Source organism: Microcaecilia unicolor, chromosome 9 (genome assembly GCF_901765095.1).
Source record: "Microcaecilia unicolor chromosome 9, aMicUni1.1, whole genome shotgun sequence".
NCBI lineage: Eukaryota > Metazoa > Chordata > Amphibia > Gymnophiona > Siphonopidae > Microcaecilia > Microcaecilia unicolor.
Window position 1 is genome coordinate 23060008 of NC_044039.1, and position 23040 is coordinate 23083047.

Below are 23040 nucleotides of genomic sequence, written 5' to 3' on the forward strand. Positions count from 1 at the left end.
CCCCTCCGGAGCGCATTCTTACTTGAATCTCTTTCAAAATAACCTATGGAACTTTGTAAGTCTATGTTGCTTTGAAAATGAGCCTCCACATTGTTCTATTTCAGTCATGTGATTTGCCTCTTGATGACTAGTCTCGTTAAAACCCTAAGTATTCTTGACTAGTAATTTGTGTAAGCTAGCAAACTGTTTGGGTGTGCTGTTTGATGTCAGAAGAATTGTATACCCAGTTACGGCACTTGTATGTTTTTATCATGGTTAAGCTGTGCTTCCTCTTTGAAGCCAGACATGATTATTTTGTAGACAGAAGATAACGGATGAATGATGACTGTGATGGTTGTTACCATAGTTGGAAAATCTTGAACTGCATTTTTAAAAGCTAAGACCTGCGTTGGGGCATTCTTATCAATTAGGCTGTGGAGCCCCCTTCAGTCACTCTGGACAGATATTTCTTTACAAAACACCATATATACTTGTGTGCTAGTCATTTTGTGGAAAATGTTTCGACGGTCTGTCAGATTTGAATGGCCTTCATGACACACAAATAGACTTCAATTATATATTCAGATTTCTGTCTTTATTTGCTTTGTTTTGTAGGCTGCCCGCATCAAGGTTCCCCACATCTCGTACTCTTGCCCCAGTACATAAGTACATAAGTATTGCCATACTGGGAAAGACCAAAGGTCCATCGAGCCCAGCATCCTGTTTCCAACAGTGGCCAATCCAGGTCACAAATACCTGGCAAGATCCCAAAAAAGTACAAAACATTTTATACTGCTTACCCCAGAAATAGTGGATTTTCCCCAAGTCCATTTAATAACTGTCTATGGACTTTTCCTTTAGGAAGCCGTCCAAACCTTTTTTAAACTCCACTAAGCTAACCGCCTTTACCACATTCTCTGGCAACAAATTCCAGAGTTTAATTACACGTTGAGTGAAGAAACATTTTCTCCGATTCGTTTTAAATTCACTACATTGTAGCTTCATCGCATGCCCCCTAGTCCTAGTATTTTTGGAAAGCGTAAACACAGACGCTTCACATCTACCTGTTCAACTCCACTCATTATTTTATAGACCTCTATCATATCTCCCCTCAGCAGCTTTTTCTCCAAGCTGAAGAGCGCTAGCCACTTTAGCCTTTCCTCATAGGGAAGTCGTCCCATACCCTTTGATAAAGGTATAGTGGAATTAGAAAAAGGTATAGTGGAACCTTTGAAAAAGGTATAGTGGAATTAGAAAAGGTGCAGAGAAGGGCGACGAAAATGATATTTTCGTCGCCCTTCTCTGCACCTTTTCTAATTCCACTATACCTTTTTTGAGATACGGCGACCAGAATTGAACACAATATTCGAGGTGCGGTCAAACCATGGAGCGATACAAAGGCATTATAACATCCTCACTTTTGTTTTCCACTCCTTTCCTAATAATACCTAACATTCTATTTGCTTTCTTAGCCGCAGCAGCACACTGAGCAGAAGGTTTCAACGTATCATCAACGATGACACCTAGATCCTAGTTATGTAGCTGTACCTGTGAAACCTTCACCCAGCATAAATAGGATATCAAAATCTTTTGGTGATTACTCTTTCAGAGCACTTCACTGTGGGGTTCTTTTACTAAGCCATTGTAGTGTTTTTCGCTCGCGGTAAAAGTCAGCCGGAAAAAAAGAGGATGCCGTAAAGGCCCCCTTTCTGGAAATGTATAGTTTGACCTTACCTGATTTTTTTACAAAGATCCGATTCTGACCTTGGAACATCCTCTTTGTTGGTTGCGTTTGTGTTAGAACCCAACAGAGACTGGTTATTTCAAATGTTTTTAGCATTAAAGATGCCAGTTTTCTGAATTTGAAACTTCAATTATTTCCTGATGAGTCCAAGGAAACACAAAAGAGAAAGTGTCAGATTTTGTTATTGGAGCCTGCAGTGTTGAAACTGGACACGCTGTTTTTCCTGCGTTATCCTTGTAAATGTCTAATCAGATACCAGGGTGTTCGTTATATATTTTAAGGCCCAGTGTATGTTCTTATGAACTGACAATTCATGCATTTGATTGTGTGGGCTACGGAAAAAAAACAAAGGTAATTCAACTCTGAGCAGTCCTCTAAGCTTGAGAGTCGCTTGTACACTTACGAATATATGTAAGCATGCATCATATCCTGCCAGAAATGTACAAGGCAATGCTAAGCAGTATTCAGTGTTTAAAGGAACAGGAGATGACAGGCTTAATTGGCAAAGAAACAAAGGGGGTCTTTTACTAAAGCTTAGCTCAGAGTTATCTGCAGCAGGGCCCATAGGAATAAAATGGACCCTGCTGCAGATAACGAGCTAAGCTTTCTTTCTTTCTTTCTTTATTTGGTTCACTTGTATCCCACATTTTCCCAGCTTGTGCGGGCTCAATGTGGCTAACAAAGTTACAAGAGAATCCTATATAATAATTCTCACCTCCAAAATTCTGAGGCTGCCTGGAACCGTGGATCCCTTGGAGGTGGTCTGGATCATGTTGGAGTAGATAATAGTGACGTCACACAACCCACACCAGATTGGCCAGTAGAAGGGAGAGGGGCGGAGCCACGATACAGGGAGCAGCGAATCAGCACAACACGGGGAATGCACAGCAACAGGAACAGAAGCCTCTCTCACACAGTCACTCTCACATACACACTCAGAGGAAAACCTTGCTAGCACCCGTTTCCTTGCAAACAGAAACGGGCTTTTTTTTACTAGTTACATAATAAAGCAGGATATAATAGTTATTTAAAAATGAACAAATACAGTAATGAAAGCAGCTAAATAAGAGAATACGGATGGGAAAACAGGAGCAACAAAAGGGAAGCGGACCTAAGGCAAAAAGCGGGAAATCAAACAAAGCGGAAATAGTGGTTTAAAGAGTATGGAGGTCTTGGGGATAGGCTTTACTAAACAAATAAGTTTTTAGTAATTTTTTTTAAATGTCGGGTGATCCGTTGTCTCTTTCAGTAGTCTCGGCAAAGCATTCCAGGAGTGCGGGCTGATGTACGCAAAGTAAGAAGCGTAGATTGACTTTAGTAAAGCAAATTTGAGAAGGTATTAAAAGAAAGTGTGCCAGGCGAGGAGATAGCCATTTTTTTGAGGCGATTTTTAAACTTCTTTAGTGATGGTTGTGCTCGTACGTATTCTGGCAGGGACTTCCATAGATGAGGACCTACATAACCAAATGCAGTAGCGTGAGGACTGTCGAACCAAATTTGGGAAGGTGGTGGTATGGTCAGGAGAGAAGCATGAGAACAACAAAGGGTTTATCTTGTATATATTTTTTTTATTTTTGTTACATTTGTACCCCGCGCTTTCCCACTCATGGCAGGCTCAATGCGGCTTACATGGGGCAATGGAGGGTTAAGTGACTTGCCCAGAGTCACAAGGAGCTGCCTGTGCCTGAAGTGGGAATCGAACTCAGTTCCTCAGTTCCCCAGGACCAAAGTCCACCACCCTAACCACTAGGCCACTCCTCCACTGTTGCTACTATTTGAGATTCTACATGGAATGTTGCTATTCCACTAGCAACATTCCATGTAGAAGTCGGCCCTTGCAGATCACCAATGTGGCCGCGCAGGCTTCTACATGGAATGTTGCTAGTGGAATAGCAACATTCCATGTAGAATCTCCAATAGTAGCAACATTCCATGTAGAATCTCCAATAGTATCTATTTTATTTTTGTTACGTTTGTACCCCGCGCTTTCCCACTCATGGCAGGCTCAACGCGGCTTACATGGGGCAATGGAGGGTTAAGTGACGTGCCCAGAGTCACAAGGAGCTGTCTGTGCCTGAAGTGGGAATCGAACTCAGTTCCTCAGTTCCCCAGGACCAAAGTCCACCACCCTAACCACTAGGCCACTCCTCCACTCCTGACTAAATCCTGCTTGTTGATGGGGGGGAAAAAGAAAACCCAATGTTGCTCACCTGTAACAGGTGTTATCCATAGACAGGACTGAAAAGGCACATTGTCCTTCCCATCTCTCTGTTTGAGCTGAGCTTTAAAACCTACTGAGGACTTGAGGAGCTCCGCTGCGCACAGGAAGAGCCATGTAGGCTCAGGAATTGACACGGAATTCTAAGCGTTGGGAGAGCAGTTCCGTCCCTGTCCCATCAGGTCCACTGTCTTGCTTTGTCAATCCTGCTGAGTAACTTGGATTTTCTTCTCTCTTCTAATTTTTTTATTTTATTTCTTTTATTTTAGCATGGAGTTTTCTCAAAACTGGCTAAAATCTTGAAAAGTCCTTTTTTACCTTGTGGGCAGAAAGATGAACAGATTCACCAGTTGGTAAGTATCTGAGTTTTTGTTTTTTTTTCCTCCCTCCCATTTCATATGCTGCACAACAGGTCTGCCAAGAGGAGGAAGGAAGAGGGGGGGCAGGGTTGCCAGGTGGAAAATTTTTTCCCCACCCAAATCAGCCCAAATCCAGCCCAAACCCCGCCCCTGACACCCCCACCCCCGCCGTCATCAACCCTGCCCCCGCCGTCATCAACTCTGTCCCCGCCATCATCAGCCCCGCCTCCCCCATCATCGGCCCCACCCAGAACGTCACTAACCCCGCCCAAAACGTCACTAACCCCGCCCAAAACATCACTAACCCGCCCAAAACGTCACTAGCCCCGCGGCCCGAAAAACCACTCAAAAAAACCGCCTGAAAGACCCAAAACAAGCCCAAAAAACCGCAACCCGCCGCGGGCTAAAATTTCCCGCGGCGGGTCGCGGAAAACCGCCCACCTGGCAACACTGGGGGGGGTAAGATTCCCCAGGCCTGGCCTCCAAGGGAGGCCCTGCCAACAACTTTACTTTCAACCCATGGCATAGAGTAACAGTAGGTGCAAGGAAGCTTAATAATAAGAAGAAACAGCATAAGGAATGTCAAGTCAAATGCAAAGCGCTAAGGAAGGCAAAGAGGGACGTTGAAAAAAAGATTGCGTTGGAGGCAAAAACGCAGAGTAAAAACATTTTTAGGTATATTAAAAGCAGGAAGCCGGCAAAAGGTGTTTCCGGGATAGCCATGTGTGTATCAAATCCTGGCTCCGTAAGAATCCTAAATTTAAAGCTTGAACTCTGAAACAGAAAGAAAAAAGACACTTTCACATTAATTTAAAAGGTCACATGGCTCCACTGTTCTGGTAGGCCACTCCCTCAGAATTCAGAGTCCATTCACAAAATCTTTGTAGACAGGCTTTAGTTTCTTCTACAAAAATAAGCTTGGCATTTCTCCATCGCATTTGGAAACCTCTAATCATTGGGCCTTTCAAGCTGTGTTCTTTTTTGTTTTTTTTCGTCAGGATGGAGTTTGTCCTGATTAAATTTAGTTTATTATTTTATCATTGTTGCGCAGTATATTTCGAGAGGCATTTTTCTTGTTTTGTAAGTGCATTTGTGTTTATCCATAATGAAGGTTTTCCTTGGTGAAGGGATCGTTAATTTTTTTCAATAATGTCTAGACCTTTTTGCTTTTAATATTGCCATTTCCAGATGTACCCGTCCTTTGCTGATGATCTGGAGATATGCTAGCCCTCGTTTCCCTAAATCTTTGGTGATGCAGCTTCCCCAGGTGACTGGATCAGGCTTTCACTGAATTTCTTTCTTTTTTTTTTCAGCCTCTTCTTTCCTTACCAAGTGGTTCCTTCAAGCCCATGTAACACAAACAAGCCACGTCTCATTTCTATCATGTTACTAGTGACGTCTGATGTTTTAACTTCAATATAATTTTCAGGGAGGGGGAGAGGATTTGTTTAAAAAAAAACAGAATTAGAATGAAAATTATTCAGTCTCTGTAAATTGCATTTTTACGTGTCCTACGCTGATCATCTGTTTCTTTGCTTCCCTTCTCCCCCACCCCACTGTAAGGATGTTGGATTTCGGCTGGACTGTCTCTCTACCATCCTACAACAGGAAGCTGTCCTGCAGGAGGATGTGGAGCTGATTGAGCTGCTCAACCCCAGTATCCTGTCAGCTGGGCAGGCCCAGCAACCGGAAGGTGGACATCTTCCAACCCTGCGCTCCCTAGCAACCCCCAATATTTGGTACTGTCCAGAGAGTTGCCTGTTCTATTGCTGTTTACACAGATGGTCACCGCGCTCTCTCGTCACAGGAGGCTTTGCGGAGAGATTTCTCTAGTCGCCTGCACTCACAGGTCCCCGCTCGGTTCTTTTCTGGCTGGCACATGGGTGCAGTGCATTGGAGGCTAGCATTTTGGGGGAACCATGCTTTCATTTTTCATCTCATCTATTAAGCACCAGGAACAGGGAAAAGGGATGTGTTAAATTAAGAAAACTGTTGGGTGTCCCTTCCCCCCAAAATAAGTGGAGTCGCTGAATGTTCAGAGCTTGTTGAAATAGCATCAGCCCCTATTTTCCCTGGGACCACAGAAAATGATGAAATATACACAGTGAGTGCAGTTCTCAAACCAATTTAGTTTTTAAACATGCAGGTTCGAGCCTGACCGAAACCAGGAACTACGGTTTCCACCTGAAACCAAATCTGAGACCAAAATTGACCACTCGGTTTTGGCTGAAGCCAGAAACAAAACTGGTCCCACTCCCTGCCCCCAGTCAACCAAAAAGAGCCACTCTACCGAACCCACTCCCCTGGTGGGCGGCCCCCTCCTGGTGGCTCATGTGGGCATGAGCGATCCCCACTCCTGCCCATGCCTGCTCCTGCATCCCACTGGCTTCCAGGACTTCCTGTTGTGGTCTCGTGAGACTTCTGCTGTAGGCTGTGGCAGCCATTTTGAGAGTTGAACCGACACGGGCAGGAGCGAATAGGGCTCGCTCTGGTCCCCCCTAGCCACCAAGGACACGGTAAGCCCAGGAGGAGGCTGGTGCCAGTAGATAGGTCCAGGAGGGGGTGCTGTTTTTAGTTGAGGAAGAGCATAGTTTTGGTTCCAGCCAAACATGCACAGATTTCGGGCTGGTTTCGGTGCTGAAGTTGAAACTGAAATTCAGTTAGCCTCTAATACAGGTTGAGTTTTCATTCAGGCACTGTCACTTAAGTGTCTTTTTTTTTTTTTTTCTAGTGTCCCAAAATTACTAGGTGTTTGCTCCACACACAGATAATAGGAACCTTCACTTTTGGGCCAGCCTGGGGGCTTAGTGGTGATGCTGTGCACGTCCTTGTGGACGATCCCTTTGATTCCGAGATCAGGTCTTCCATTGTCCAGATTGCTGCAGAGGTAGCATTTACAGCTCCCCCCCCCCCCCCCCCCCACTCCGAGGGGAGAGATCATAGCCAACCTGAAATGTGACTGGATTTAGAGCCCATGATGCATGCTTCAGTCTCAGGACCCAGATTAGGAACAGTGTTGGGGACAGGGGCTATTCAAATTGAGGAAAAAAATCCCCAAGTGGTTGTGATTGAAGAGGACCCCAGTCCTCTGGCCGACTGAGCTGGAAGAAGGTGATTGAAGAGCAGTGGCGTACCGAGGGCAGGGCGGTCTGCCCCAAGTGCACGCTGCAGGAGGGATGCAGGGAGCAGCCGTGCGGCTGTCGGCTCTGGTGGTTCCCTGCTCCCTCTTCTGTTACTTCCTGTTCCGGGGCAGAGGGAGCAGGGAACCAGCGGAGCCGACAGCTGCGCGGGTGGTCTGAGCACCCCAACTGGTGCGATGAATGCATCCGGGTGGGGGGGGGGGTCTTGGAGGCGATGTGCCAGAGGGGGATGCTGCACCCGGGTGGGGGGGGCATGCTGCATCCAGGGGGGATGGACGACGCTGCACCTGGGGGGGGGAGGGTGCACAGCGGCGATCTGCCCCGGGCAGCAGCTGACCAAGGAACGCCACTGTTGAAGAGGAACTTTTGAGCCAGAAATAAATAGAAAAATCCTTCATCACCCACATGCAATCCCACCCCTTTAATCTTCTACAGACCCCCTGCCATTACTGAAGGATTCCCCTAAGTATCAGTTTTATGTTAAAATTTGCACTTCAGAGTAGATCATGAATTATTGTTCATTTTTACTGTGAGTTGCTCAGCACGAGTTGATGGCTTTCAAAACCTAGTGATAAACAGGAAAGCTGTATGTGGTTCTTTTTTTTTTGGGGGGGGGGGGGGGGTTGGTTGGAGATTTTACATGCCAGTAATCAACAAAAAAAAATAAGTGCAAAAAAATTCTCTCCGAGGAGTTTGCTGCCATCGCCCTTCTCCACACTGTTCCTTTTGGGAAGTAGGTCTTGTCTCCCAGTAGCCGATAATTCAGCTTTAATCTCTGAATATAAATGCAAAGCCCGATATTCGAAGGATTTTTGCTCCTAACTTGCTCGTAAATTGGCCTCTTTGAAAATTTACTGGGGCTGAGAGCGTACATTTTTACTCAAAATTTCACTAAACCGTTAAACTTAGGAGTATAAAAAGCGGGTGGTTATGGGGACAGATTTAGGGCAAGGAAAAGAAGTTAGGAGCTTTTCACTGATTTACAGTACTAGGCTTATAAATTAGGCTCATAAATCTATGCGAAAGAATGGCAAAACTAAATGTATTGAGCATAACGTTTAACTCCTAAATTAAGATGAATTTTCAGCTGACAAGTTATGCTCCTAAGTTTGGCTGAAAATGGAGCACAAATTTAGGAGCTCAGCATTTTCTGAATATTGGGACCATAGTGATGTTTGTAAAGACTGATTGGAGTTGGTGCAGTGGCGTAGGAAGGGGGGGGGCGGTGGGGCGGTCTGCCCCGGGTGCACGCGCTGGGTTGGGGGGGTGTCGGCTCGCTGGTTCCCTGCTCTTTCTGCCCTGGAACGGGTTACTTCCTGTTCCAAGGCAGAGAAAGCAGGGAAGCAGCAGTGCCGACGCAGCTCCCAGTGACGTGCACTGGGGGCAGATCGGCCCTCCCGCCTGCCCCCCGCTGAAAGGTAGGGTGCGTTTCAGGGGGGGGAGCCGTGCCCTGCACCCGGGGGGGGGGGGGTGCGCAGCGGCGACCCGCCCCGGGTGTCAGGCACCCTCGCTACGGCACTGAGTTGGTGTCATTGTTTTTTATGAGGTTCATCTTACCTGACCATAACAGACCATCAGAAGCTTACAGCACCTGTCTGTCACCATGTTCTCCTTTGTAATAGTTATTTTTTCTCCTTTACGCAGGGATGTGTCGGTGCTGCTGGCCTTAGTCAGCACGTTAGTCCTTCTTGAGTACTGGAGTGTTTCTTCCTGGTTGACGTGCACTCCAAGCCTGCTCGTCTTAGCCGTCTTCGTGGTCTCGCGAGCTATGAAAACATGGAGGTGGGCCAAGTTGCAGATGACCCTGCGAAAGTACAGCGCACAACTAGAAGCGACTGTAGTGAACAGCCGAGCGTTCACCAATCTCGTGAGAAAAGCTCTGCGCCTCATTCAAGAAACAGAGGTTATTTCCAGAGGCTTCACCCTGTGAGTTAGCGTCTCTACGTTTCTGTGTGTCATCCGGGATACTGTGTTTATCCTCATGTGCTTGGTGTGTCTCTCGCTGCTCGTAGATGGTGATGGGAGGTAAAAGAGTGAAACATTTCATATTTGTGACAGGGACGAAGCAAGAAGTTCATTTTTGGAGGGGGGGGGAACCAAGGTTTAACCGAGGAGGCCACAATTTCCTCTCAGCCCCCCCCCCCCCCCCCCCACCACCACCCTGTTTAAAGCACACCTCTTCTGGTGGGGATGCCCAAGCCTCACCATACATAAAGGACCTGTGCCCAAGCCCCTGCCCATACTCCCTAGAATGAGGGTAATTTTAGAAAGCTGCACCTAGTTATTGTGCATTTCCATGTGCTTATTTTGTAAAGTCAACTAATTATTATTAGCATTTGTATAGCGCTACCAGACACACGCAGCGCTGAACACCTGACATAAAGAGAGAGACAGTCCCTGCTCAAAAGAGCTTACAATCTAAATATGCGTGTACTTGACTATAACACGATAGCGTAGCTGTGAAAAAGAACACTGGTGCATATAGGTACCAACATTTACACCAGCTCCAGGACTACATTTAGTGCATGCATGTGTAAAATAAGGAATTTGATAATCTGTGCGTATAAGCTCAGACTCTGTCTAAATTCCATCCCTGTGCATGCCCATAGGGAAAAGTATGTGCCATGAAACCTACACATGTACTTTCATGCTAGTCTGTATTTTTTTTTAGAAAAGTTCGTTTTCCTGCCTTCCTAGTGCCTAAAACTAGGAGCTCCTTATAAGGTTGTGCTCCGATATGCTGTAGAGCAGTGTTTCCCAAGTCCAGTCCTGGAGTACCCCCTTGCCAGTCAGGTTTTCAGGATACCCACACTGAATATGCATGAAAGAGATTTGTATACAATGGAGGCAGTGTATGCAAATGAAGTCCATGCATATTCATGGATATTCTACGCCACATCTGAACCTTTGAAGTCATCTGGTTCTTTTGCTCGCTGTGTTGGAATATCACAGAAAATAGGCTGCATTTCTGCATTCCACACTAAAGCCAGGTACTGAAATCACAGCATGTTTATTTAGTGAAAGCATTAGTCACTTGGGTGTTTGTGTTACTTGAATCCAGAATTTTCTTAAACACAGGACACAGACCTATGATAGAGATGTCACAGTCAGCAAGGGTTGTGGAGGGGTTCAAATGTTACCTTGTTCCTTTCCCCCTCCCAGTGTGTGGCCATTCCCTATCCAGGTTTAGAGAAAAGGCTGACCTCTAACTGTGAAAGCTTTCAGGACTAGGCAAGGTGAACTCTGCCCGTTTCAAATGGGTGTTACCTGAAATTCTCAGACACACCCCCTGCCTGATTATTAGCCCTGCGTGGTGACCTAATTACTAAACCCAGTTTTTCCTTTATCCAAATGTGTTGACAGCAGAAACGTAGCCAGGTTTTGAGGTCAGGGAGAACAGACCTTTTGTAAAATAGGCACTGGGTCGAGGCTGAAGAGCTGAACTACATAGGCGCCATTTCATTCAAAATCCATTTGGGGGAGAAGTCGCTCCCGTTGTGCCCCACCTGGCTATGCCCTCTGGTTGACAACCCAAATAATTGTAGCCCACTGGAAACTCCTGTACCAGTCTATGAAAACCTTTCTCCAGATACAAATTTTTAATAAGGATCAGATTCTCCTGATTAAAAACCGTGGTAACTTTGGGCGTCTTTTACTGTGCCACAGTAGCGTTTTTAGCTCGTGGTAGAAATCAGCTAGCGGTAAACCCGTTATATTCCTATGGGCATCTCAACCATTACCGCCAGCTGAGTTCTGCGGTGACCTAAAAAAAAGTTACCGCGGCTTAGTAAAAGGACCCCTATATCTATATATTTAAAGCAAAATGGCGTTTGCGTGTATCATTTATTTATTTATTTGTAACATTTGTGCCCCGCACTTTCCCGCTCAATGCAGCTTACATAGTAAAATGAATTAACAAAATGATATAGAATGGTTCAGTATGGCTTACATAGTAAAACAGGATAACAAGTTGACATATAGTTATTATAATAACATGTATATCATGATGATAATCGTTAGATGGTGGTGATGTCGTTTAAGTGAGGTGTCCAGCCTGAGTGTAGGCTTATTGCAAATTTATGCAGGGTGATTCATCCCAACTTTTATTGAAATTGGTCGAGTTTTGACAGCGCTATGCAGAGAACAAGCTTTGCGTAGTGTTTTTCTTTCTGGAAACAGTGTCGTATTTATCTGCCAATAGGAATAGTCATATAATAAAAGTGTTGAAGGTAAAACAGATAAATGTTTGTACATTTTTATTTGTAGGCTATATGGTCACATAGAAGAAAGAAGTACTTATGCATATTAGATACTGAAGACTCACCTGTTTGAACAAACTTACGGAAAGAGCCAAAACACATAGAAACCACACTCACTGTTCACCAATTCAATACACATCCACTCCTGATCCCTCATCCCTTTATCCAGTCAATCATTCATTTACCCACGGAACTATGTACATTATATGCCTAGGTTTCTAACAATGCCCTTTTTTCCCCATTGTCTCCTTCTAATGTTTCTATGTTGATGTCCCATTGTTATACTCCCATTGATATTCGAATGTCTAGCACAACTCTGTTCAATGTAATCCATAACCTAGTCGTTACAAATGTATTTCTATTAATCATGTGTTATTGTAAGCCACACTGAGCCCGCAAATAGGTGGGAAAATGTGGGATACAAATGCAATAAATAAATAAATAGATTTATTAGGTAGTCAGCTGGCCTTATCAGTTCCTGAAGGTTAAAAAGGCCTTGTAGTGTTCTAACTGATATTCATTGTGATGACATTGAGAAATAAAAATTAAGTGATGTTTTAGGACATCTGTACAGATGTATCACATTTTACTTTTCAAGTTTGCTTGACAGGGTCAGTGCTGCTTGCCCGTATGATAAATCCAGCCAGCACCCCAACCAGCATCTCATTGGGCTGCGGAAAGCTGTCTACAGGTCTGTGAGAGCCAACTTTCGAGCTTCAAGATTTGCCACCCTTTACATGCTGAAAAAATATCCTTTTGCAGTAGGGGGGAGCTTATTACTGTAAACGCACAGCAGTGGGCAACTAACCCTGTAAATAACTGGCATATGTTTTGGTTCTGCTGGGTTTTGTCCATGAGATTTGACATTCACGCTTTGATGAAAATGCTTCTGTGTGAGAGCCAAGACCATCTTCTGACAGGCGCTCTTCCACCGATGTGGCCTACTTAGCAGCTCAGATAGACTCTAATCCCTGGATTCTATATAGGACATCCAAAGTTGAGCCTAAATTTGGTTATAGGTCCCATATTTGTGTGTAAACCAATTAATTAATCAGGAACTGTGAATCACTTGGAGTTAATTGGAGATGATTGCACTTAATTGGCAGTCATTAAGAGTTGTACGCTCATCTGCCGTACATGCTATCCTATAACATATGTACCTAAATGTCGTAGCGCACAACTCAAAAGTGGGCGAGGCCATGGGAGAGACATGAGCAGGTCAGGGGCGTTCCCAGAAATTAGGTATGATGATAAAGAATACTTGGATTTACAGGCCAAACTGTCATCAGTTGGGCATGAGGATTTATCAGTGGGTTTTTTCTAGCGAAAAAGGTGTCGGTACTCAAATGCCAGGCCACCCTTCAGGGGTGGGGTGATCACTGAGGGAACCCGCCCCACAATAGCCAGGCCCCTTGCAACCAGTCACAGAATCTATGACCAGGTAGAATTGGTGTGTAGAGCCTGAGCTCTTTCATTAAAACTTGGGGACCATGGGTCAATTTTAGCAGACAATGGAAAAGGTGCCGGTACTCAGTCCCCCCAAGTACCCCCTCAAAAATAAGCAATATGATTTGGGCAAAACTGCATTCTAAACTGGAAATTACCGAGTTTGATAGTCTCCCTACTGCTGAGTTTTGGAGATTTAACTTGATGCACGGTATATTCTGAACTCCTCTTTCCTGACACCTGAGAAACATTTTTTACATTTTTTAAATTTATTTTGTTTATTTTTTACCCGCACCTTTTTTCAGTAATAGCTCAAGGTGAGTTACTTTCAGGTACATTGGGTATTTTCCCTGTCCCTGGAGGTCTCACAATCTCTAAGGGTTCCTTTTACTAAGGTGTGCCGAAAAATGGCCTGCCCTGGTGTAGACGCGTGTATTGGATGCACGCAGGTCCGTTTTTCAGCATGCCTGCACAAAAGGGCTTTTATTTTATTTTTTGGCTGAAAATGGACAAAATAAAAATTGGCGCGCATCCATTTTGGGTCTGAGACCTTACCGCTACCCATTGATTTAGAGGTAAAGTTTCACACGTTACCTGGGCAGTAACGATCTATGCGCGTACAATGCTGATTACCGCCCGGTTAGCGCCGCACACCGGAAAATTTCCGGCGCTCTTAGTGGGCGCGCATAAAGAATGAAATTACTGCCCTGGCCACGTGGTGTCCGGGCGGTAGTTCAGAATTGATGCACGTAAGCGGCTTAGTAAAAGGGGCCCTATGTTTGTACCTGGGGCAATGGAGGGTTAAGTGACTTGCCCAACATCACAAGGAGCAGCAGTGGGATATCAAGTCGAGTTTTCTAACCACTTGGCCACTCCTCCACTCCATTGAGTGGGCTGGGAATATTGATCTGTTCCCAGCCCTGCCCTTAAACGTGTGCGTTTTATACTTCCTCTGGTAAGTCACGTTCCATGCTTTGAATTTTAAGCGAAGAAATGCTGTGAATTGCGCACTAAAACCGGAAAGATTATCCGTCAGTATCTGTTACCAGGACTCTTGGTTAGTAGCCTTAACCCCAGGTTCAACCTACCCTTTGACCCAGGAGATTGACAATGTAACCAACTATATCTGCGTGGTCCCTCTGAAGGAGCTAGGCCTAGGGCTGAGCGAGCAGCAGGTATCGGAGGAAGAGGCGCACAACCTCACAGACGGCTTCAGCTTACCTGCACTGAAGGTAATACACGTGAAGGAAGAACAGGCACCAGCCTACCTAGGTTCATCTCCATTGCAAGAGTAAATTGGGGCATTCTTGTCCCATTTGAAACATTTTTATGCTTCATTGCGCAATGATTGAACAGTATGATTTATCAGGTTGTTGTTTTTTTTTGTTTGTTGGTTTTAACATTCTAATGCTGTGGAATTATAGGGTGACATGTTCAGATGCGATATGCTAGACATGCCCAGCAACAGAGAGGTTCCTATGCCCACCTCAGGGAGACTATCGGGCTCTTTCTCGAAAGAGAAGGACGCCCATCTTTCGACATAAATCGGAAGATGGGCATCCTTCTCACAGGGTCGTCCAAATCGGTATAGTCGCAGGGACGGCCAAAGTTCAAGGGGGCGTAGCGAAGGCGGGACTTGGGCGTGCCTAACACTTGGACATCCTTGACCCATAATCGAAAGAAACAAGGACGTCCCTGATGAACATTTGGGCGACTTTACCTGGTCGTGTTTATCTTACGACCAAGGCACAAAAAGGTGCTTAAAATGACCAGATGTCCGCCAGAGAGAATCTGGGATGACCTCACCTTACTCCCCCAGTGGTCACTAACCCCCTCCCACCCTCAAAAAATATAATTAAAAATATTTTGTGCCAGCCTCAGATGTCATACTCAGGTCCATGACAGCAGTATGCAGGTCCCTGGAGCAGTTTTAGTGGGTACAGTGCACTTTAGGCAGGCGGACCCAGGCCCATCCCCTCCTACCTGTTACATTTGTGGAGGAAACAGCGAGCCCTCCAAAATCCACCAAAAAACCACTGTACCCACATCTAGGTGCACCCTTAAGGGCTATGGTAGTGGTGTACAGTTGTGGGTAGTGGGTTTTGGTAGGGGGGGGGGGTTGGGGGGGCTCAGCACACAAGGTAAGGGAGCTATGTACCTGGGAGCAATTTATGAAGTCCACTGCAGTGTCCCTTAGGGTGCCCAGTTGGTGTCCTGGCATGTCAGGGGGACCAGTGCACTACAAATGCTAGTTCTTCCCACAACCAAATGGCTTGCATTTGGTCATTTCTGACATGGACGTCCTTGGTTTCGATTATCGCCGAAAATCAGAAACGACCAAATCTAGGGACGACCAAATTTAAGGATTTGGGTGTCCCTGACTGTATTTTCGAAACAAAAGATGGACGTCCATCTTGTTTCGAAAATACAGGTTTCCCCGCCCCTAGATCTTTCCTCCTTCCTGTACACATTAATTGATTTGATTTGCTTACTTTATTTTTTGTCTATTAGATTGTAAGCTCTTTGAGCAGGGACTGTCTTTCTTCTATGTTTGTGCAGCGCTGGGTACGCCTTGTAGCGCTATAGAAATGCTAAATAGTAGTAGTAGATCGGGACGTTTTGCGAGGACGTCCATATCAAAACATGGACCTCCCTTTCGAAAATGCCCCTCCACGGGGCCCTGTTGGTAAGCTGCATTAAGCACTTAATTCCCAGTTTACATAGAAACATGATGGCAGATAAAGGCCAAATGCCCATCCACTGTCTCCGAGAGGTCCCATGTCCTTGTCTCACAATTTTTTCAATCCAGATAGTCTTTGTCTCCCCCACCTCCACTGGGAGGCTGTTCCACATATCCACCACCTTTTCTATAAAAAAGTATTTCTTTAGATTACTACGGAGCCTACAGCCTTTTAACTTCATCCTCTCATTCCGGAGTTTTCCTTCAATTGAGGTAGACTCTGAGATATTTAAATGTCTCTATTATATCCCTTCTCACCTATCTTTCTTCCAGACGGAGTACACATATTGAGGTCTATAAGTCTGTCCCCATACCCTTTATTACGGAGACCATTGACCAATTTTGTAGCCACCCTCTGGACTGACTCCATCTTGTTTTTATCTTACTGAAGTTGCAGTCTCCAGAATTGTACACAGCAGTCTAAATGGTGTCTCACCACGTTAACTGCTAGCGCAGAGCCAAATTAAAGGGCATTGTGGGATTTTCACACAGTAATCCGCGCATTAAGTGCTTTTTTGAGCCGAAGGTGTGGCATGGGCAGGCAGTGGGTATAAAAGGCGTTTGGCTGTTAATACGCTGCACATACCGGGGCTCCTTTTACTAAGGTGCGCTGAAAAATGGCCTGCAGTAGTGTAGACTTGTTTTGGGCGTGCACAGAATTATTTTTTAGCGCACCTTCAAAAAATACCTTTGCACAAGAAAATAAAAAAATATTTTTCAGACGCGTGTAGCGGACATGCGCCAAAATTGAAATTACCGCAAGGGCCATGTGGTAAATAAGTAATGCCACACTGGGAAAAGACCAAGGGTCCATTGAGCCCAGTATCCTGTCCATGACAGCGGCCAATCCAGGCCAAGGGCACCTGGCGAGCTTCCCAAACATACAAACATTCTATACATGTTATTCCTGGAATTGTGGATTTTTCCCCAAGTCCATTTAGTAGTGGCTTATGGACTTGTCCTTTAGGAAACCGTCTAACCCCTTTTTAAACTCTGCCAAGCTAACCGCCTTTACCACGTTCTCCGGCAACGAATTCCAGAGCTTAATTACGCGCTGGCATTAACTCCAATTTGGGGTGTGTTGAGCACGCATAGGCGCCCATGTGGCATAGTAAAAGGGCCCCGCCATGCGCTAACTGCCTAACCCAGAATTAACGTCGGACCGCTTACTTCCTCCTAAATAGGAGGTCCTAAGTGCTTCTGCTTAACCAGGAGCAGGTACCATGCGTTAATCTGAATGTTAATGGATGACCTGCAATAGAAATAGTGGGAACACCCTCAGTGGCTGCCACGTTTAAAAAATTGCAGCTTCCACGTGCTAAAGCCCCGTGTTAAGCCACGGAAACTGCAAATGTTATCGTGGTTTAGTAAAACAGGCCTTATGTTGGGTTTATAGGGTTCATTCCAAGTGTGAGACAGGCTGAAGACCTTCTTCCACTGAAGTAACACTCCAGATAAAGAACCAGTTCAAATGAGCAAACGTCAAATGTTTTACGACAAGGAAGCGTTTCAAGGTGCAGATTATGTTCAAAATGTTCAAATGTTACATCATCTTACTGGAACACACGCAAACACACACACACCTAGCTTTTCCCCTGGGGGAAAAAAAAGATTGTTGACAAAAATCATTTCTGACTTCAAATTAGTTTGGTCAGAGGTTTCATTGTAAAAGTATGCAGAAGGCGTTCTGGCTCAACTCTGCCTTCATCAGAGCCGAAGGGATGTTTAGATCATGCTATTTTCAGTAATTATTTATTGTGTTATTAAGTATAACCGTGTTAGGGAGTGGTTGTTGAAGGGATTCTGTTATTTCTGATATGATGTATTGATTGGAAGGTATTGGCTGGCTATGTGATGTAACTAGTCTCTCCTCTGTGAAGAGCCAGGGATGGGGTAAGTTTTTGTATTAGGACTTAAACAGTAGTACCGTATTTTTCGGACTATAAGACGCACTTTTTTCCCCCAAAATTTGGGAGGAAAATGGTGGGTGCGTCTTATAGTCCGAAGGTAGCGAGTTTTGGATCGCCCTCCCCTACTTACGTGACGCGATGTTCCCTGGTGGTCTAGTGACGTCGGACATTTTGAATCTCGCTGAGACCGTCAGGAAGCAGTCAGGAGCACGGAGAGCAGCGCGCTGGGCAGGAAAGAGGGGGCTCTTTCCTGCCCCGACGTCACTAGACCACCAGGGAACATCGCGTCACGTAAGTAGGGGAGGGCGATCCAAAACTCGGACAAGACGCACCGGAGCACCTAGGTTTTAGAGGAGGGAAAAAGGAAAATTTTTTTTTTCCTATTTCCCTCCTCTAAAACCTAGGTGCGTCTTATGGTCCGGTGCGTCTTATAGTCCGAAAAATACGGTAATTATTTTTTATTTTATGGTGTTCTGATGTACAGTGTCTTGTAAAAGTTTCCACATCGTTGTACATTTTTCACGTTCTGCTGTTTACAAAATACAATTCGGAGTGCGTTAAAGTAGAAGTTTGCTTCACTAATCTACACAACGTACTCTACACGCTTAATATGATTTAAGAGCTCTGAGAGGCAGGCTATTTTGGGATGGTGGGGGAACTGTAACCAGAAATGAGAATTCCTAAATAGAATCCCTAAATATAGACAAGCACTTGATGCAGTGGAAGAGAAAGTGATTTGGTTGGGGTCACACTGAGAGGATATGAGAGAAACACGTTCTAAAGATATAAATATTGCGAAAGGAGAGCATGACTTAAACTTAACTTAGGTCCATGAAAGGCTTGCTTGAGTCTGGAAAAGTTTATAGTAGAGAATGACGCGGGGATGGGGGACCCGCAGTAACCGCGGGGATGGGGTAGGACGGGGACAGACTTTGTCCCCTTGTCACTTTCTACTTTGAAGCCTGTTAATAAACTGTACTGTTATTTATGTTTGATGCAGACAACAATATTTTAATTTTTTGGAAGAATAAGCAAACATACTGGCCACAACTAGCAAAATTTGCATGGGGGATCCTTTACATCCTGCTACCAGCACATCTTCTAAGAAGACAACTTCTATTCCAGGAAGGACTGTGGAAGACAGGAGAGCTAGACTGAATCCTGAGATTGTTGATGCCTTATTCATCCCCAGATTAAAAAATCACAACAGTGTTTCACGGGGCATATTTCTGCCCTCTAGGGTATACGGAACGGGTTGTATTTTGTACCCCGGGACATTTTAACAGGATGGATTAGGATTCTTTGGGATAGTAGAAGTCAGCTATTGTTGGGGTTGGAAGACTAGAGGGTGGTGGTGGTGGGAAGGAGGGTTATTATAGCTGCTAGTTGTTATTATTATTTTCTATTCGTAATTTATACACAACAGTTGCACAGCATATTGTTCCTTTTATACTTTAATAAAAAGATTTAAATATAAAATCATAAGTGTTCGAGGCTTCTGCAGATGAGAACAGAGCCCATGGGGACGAGGACAGAACCTTCGAGGATGGAGACGGGGCCTGCGGAGATGGGATGGAGACGGAGACAGAACCCACTGGGACGGGGTGGGGAGGGGACAAATTTTATCCCCGTGTCATTCTCTAGTTTATTTATTTATTGCATTTGTATCCCATATTTTCCCACCTATTTGCAGGCTCAATGTGGCTTACATAGTTTTATTAACATTGTCATTCCAGGATATCAGATACAGTTAGTATTGTGCAGAGATTAAGTAGGGAAGAGAGAAGAAGGAAGGGAGTGATTAGGGTAGTTATAGAAAGTGGGCTTTCATAACTGAGTAGGTTGGTGAGGTGGATTAGTGAGGTTATCGGTTCTCAGTTACATTTAACTGGCAGAAGGAAGCTTTGAATAATAATATATTAAGAGACATTGACCTGTGAGGTTTTTTTTTCCTCACTCTTGTTTTCCTTTTAAATGAGGAGTGGAGTGACCTAGGGCAGTGGTTCTCAGTACACACCTAGTCAGTTAGGTTTTCAGTATACCCACAATGAGTATGCATGAGATAGGATGAGTTTGCATCCAGTGGAGGTAGTGCATGAAAATGTATTTCATGCATTTCCTAAAAATCCAACCGGGCTGGGTGTGTCTCAAGGACTTAATTGAGAAACACAAGACTAGAGGTCTGAGCAGTGGGCTGAGGGTCAAGGAAGCTAGGTTCAAATCCCATTGATACTCCTCGTGATTTTGGGCAACTCACTTCCACCTCCGTTGTCCCATCTACAAACTTACAGGCCAATGCGCAGAACTCCCGCAGTAAAGTCAACAGCGCAGAACCCATATCGCCGGAACAGCGCAAAAAAAGTAGCTCCACCAGTGCTCAAAGTAAATGGTATTCAAATTCTATGTGTGCTGCAAGAGCGAAAGCGGGGGGGGGGGGGGGGGGGGAAGTGCTTGGTGTATGTGCATAAGAGTTTTGCGGTAAGCTCAGCTGTTGTGCACATGCGCCAGGCAAACCCGAAAATGAAGCGCGCATTAGTGCCTGTTTTTTTTTTTTTTTTATTTTATTATTTATCATTTATATATACTTTACAAGTTTCAACACTTAGCAGAAAAATAATGCAAATGGTTATCAAAAGTAAAGAAAAATAGAGAAACAAAAAATTCTCTTATAGGTATAAATTCCTCATTTACATCATAAAAGTCCACAAGTTCTGGAGAACAAATAGGTAAATATTATAACAAACTTAGATCAAGTCAGAGCGTTTACAAGCAAGTTACAACAACTTCTTGAGAAACCTTTTTTGATGTAATAAAAGAGGATAATTGAGAAGGTTCAAAATAAACATATTTTCCAGTTTGATACAAAACCAGGCACTTGCAGGGATACTTTAAATGAAAAGTTGCTCCAAGTTGCAAAGTTTCCTGTTTCAATTGAAGAAATTTCTGTCTACGTTTTTGTGTCTCACGTGCAAGGTCAGGAAATATTCGTACTAGAAGACCTTTAAATAGTTTTCCTCTTACTTGAAAAAATTTTTTCAATGTCCAGACCTTGTCTGTGAGTAACGCGAACGTTACTAATAAAGTGGATGGTACAACTTGTTCCAAATCGGATGTTTCCAAAATGGCCGATAAATCGAGCACCTGATTACAAACTTGAGCTTGAGGATTTTTCTCCATTTTTAAGGGAATGTAAAAGGCCTGTGACACTGGAGGAATAGAATCTTCAGTTATTTCAAAAATTTCTTTATAATAAATCTTCAACATTTCCCTTGGGGAAATCATAGGATGGAATGGAAAATTTATAAAACGTAAGTTATTGCCACGTAGAGCATTTTCCATAAACTCGGACTTCCTCCTCAGGTTCACTAAGTCCTTAACCATCGTGGTTTGTACTGATTGTGTCTGTTGAAGTTCCTTTTCCACCTTATTTACACGTGTTTCCAATGATTTTATTGCTGTGTCCATTTCTCTCACTTTCCCTTCAACCACAATTATATCTTCCTTCATTTGCTTTATTTGAGGGCATATCGCCTTACCCAACTCTGTTATTAACATCCAAAGACTGTCCAAAGTAACATCCACAGGTTTTCTTTGAAAAAAAGTAAATAAAGTATCTGCAGGCTCACCCTTTTGTTGAAATTCCGTCTCAATTACTCCCCGTCGCTCCTCAGTAGATCTTAATATGGTGGATGCAGAAAATACACCCGATGTAGGTGGAATTGCCTCCCGTCCAAGGGATCCCGTTACCACTTCGGAATTCGGGTCCGATGGGGCCGACATCGGCGAGCTGCTAAACACCGGCTGAGGAGGTGGTTCTCTGCCGTCGGGGCTCAAGGTGGTTTCCAGCCCATTACTCCTTCCGCTATCTCCAGTCGCGGATTGAGTTTGCAGGCCTCCATCCGACGGATTCGTCAAGCTTGCTGCCCTCTGCATGTATTGAGTAATTAATCCCGTAGAAGGTAGGGTTCTCTGCTGCTGAGAGGCAGCAGCCGCAGCAGCTCTTCCTCTCCTCTTCGGCATGATAGAAGAAAAATATTTTAGGCAAACGCAGAGGAGCACTCAAACGCGTCTGTCTTGATCGGCGGCCATTTTGAACTCTCATTAGTGCCTGTTTTCTACGCCTTTAAGTTTTTCGAAATTTTATTTTATTTAGAAGGCTTATATTTAAGCGCAGGAAACTGGTGCTAACATGTGCTTTCACTTTTGGGTTTGCTTGGACTCATGCACATTTATTTCTTAGTACCAGCGCTTACACGGGCTTTTTTCCACTTCCAAAAGAAATCAAAACCGGCAGATTTTAAAGAAAGAATCATGAGAAATCCTCTCTTCAAACACCCTAATGCCTGCTGCGAGCTGGCGTTAGGTTTTCAGCAGTAAGGGCGGATTTGTTTTGTGCCCTGTTCTCTGAGCATTGATAGGGAGTCGGAAATGACCTTATTAACATCCGTTTGAGTACATTTGCATGCTGTTTGCACTAATCTTTGTCGCTAATGCTGACGCTAGTCCCCTGTAGTGCAAGCGTTACATTTTGAACATTGGTCGGGCGGAGAGAGACCCAACTGTACCTGTATATCATTGAGGGGCCCTTTTACAGAGCAATGGTAAGCCCAATGCGGGCTTACTGCTCGCTCTTCCGGGACTACCGCCAGTCCAACTTGGCCGCTGGCGGTAGTCCTGCCCTGAGCGCAAGCCATTTCCAGGGGAAAAAGAAAATGCCTGGAAATGGCTTGCACGGCGATAACCCAGCATTCATTGGGCATAGCCTTGTGCTGCCCGGTTACCACCAGGCAGGGCCGCCAAGAGGGGGGGGGGAAATTTCCCGGCGCCGGGGTCAGGCTGCCGGCGCTGCAGTTCCCGGTCTCACCTGCCTGCCTCCTCAGCTCCTGACCCCCTTCATTCAAAGCAGCAGTCGCAGATCGCGTCTCTTCTGGCCTTCCCTTCCTGTGTCCCGCCCTCGCGGAAACCAGAAGTTACATCAGACGAGGGCGGGAAGTCCAGAAGAGATGCGATCTGCGATTGCCGCTTTGAATGAAGGGGGCCCCGGAGCCGTGAAGGCAGGCGGGGGGGCCTTGCCTAGTCTCTCGGCGGTCCTGCCGCCAGGTTAACGGTGGAGCCCTTATCGCCACCTCAGTGGGTGGCGGTAAGGGCTCCCCGCTGCATTGCCATGCAGTAAGAGTTCTCTTACCACCTGGCCATGTGTGTCGGGGGGAGGGGGGGGGGGGGGCTTTTTTTTTATCCGCTGTGG

At 45.0% G+C, this 23040-nt stretch overlaps 1 protein-coding gene across 4 annotated transcripts in view; it reads left to right on the forward strand.

Moving 5' to 3' along the window:
- The window catches only part of VEZT (vezatin, adherens junctions transmembrane protein), a 98318-nt gene that overhangs the window by 31479 nt on the left and 43799 nt on the right, over window positions 1–23040 (forward strand). For 3 of the 4 annotated variants that reach the window (XR_003943391.1, XM_030214967.1, XM_030214965.1), the window contains 5 exons: window positions 4211–4294; window positions 5864–6039; window positions 9085–9366; window positions 12298–12447; window positions 14230–14377. Coding sequence is in view for 3 of the 4 variants with exons in the window: in XM_030214967.1 (XP_030070827.1) it covers window positions 4211–4294; window positions 5864–6039; window positions 9085–9366; window positions 12298–12447; window positions 14230–14377 (840 nt within the window). In the remaining variant the exon portion in view is untranslated. The remainder of the gene's footprint in view (window positions 1–4210; window positions 4295–5863; window positions 6040–9084; window positions 9367–12297; window positions 12448–14229; window positions 14378–23040) is intronic. The other variant, XM_030214966.1, reaches the window with a different exon arrangement.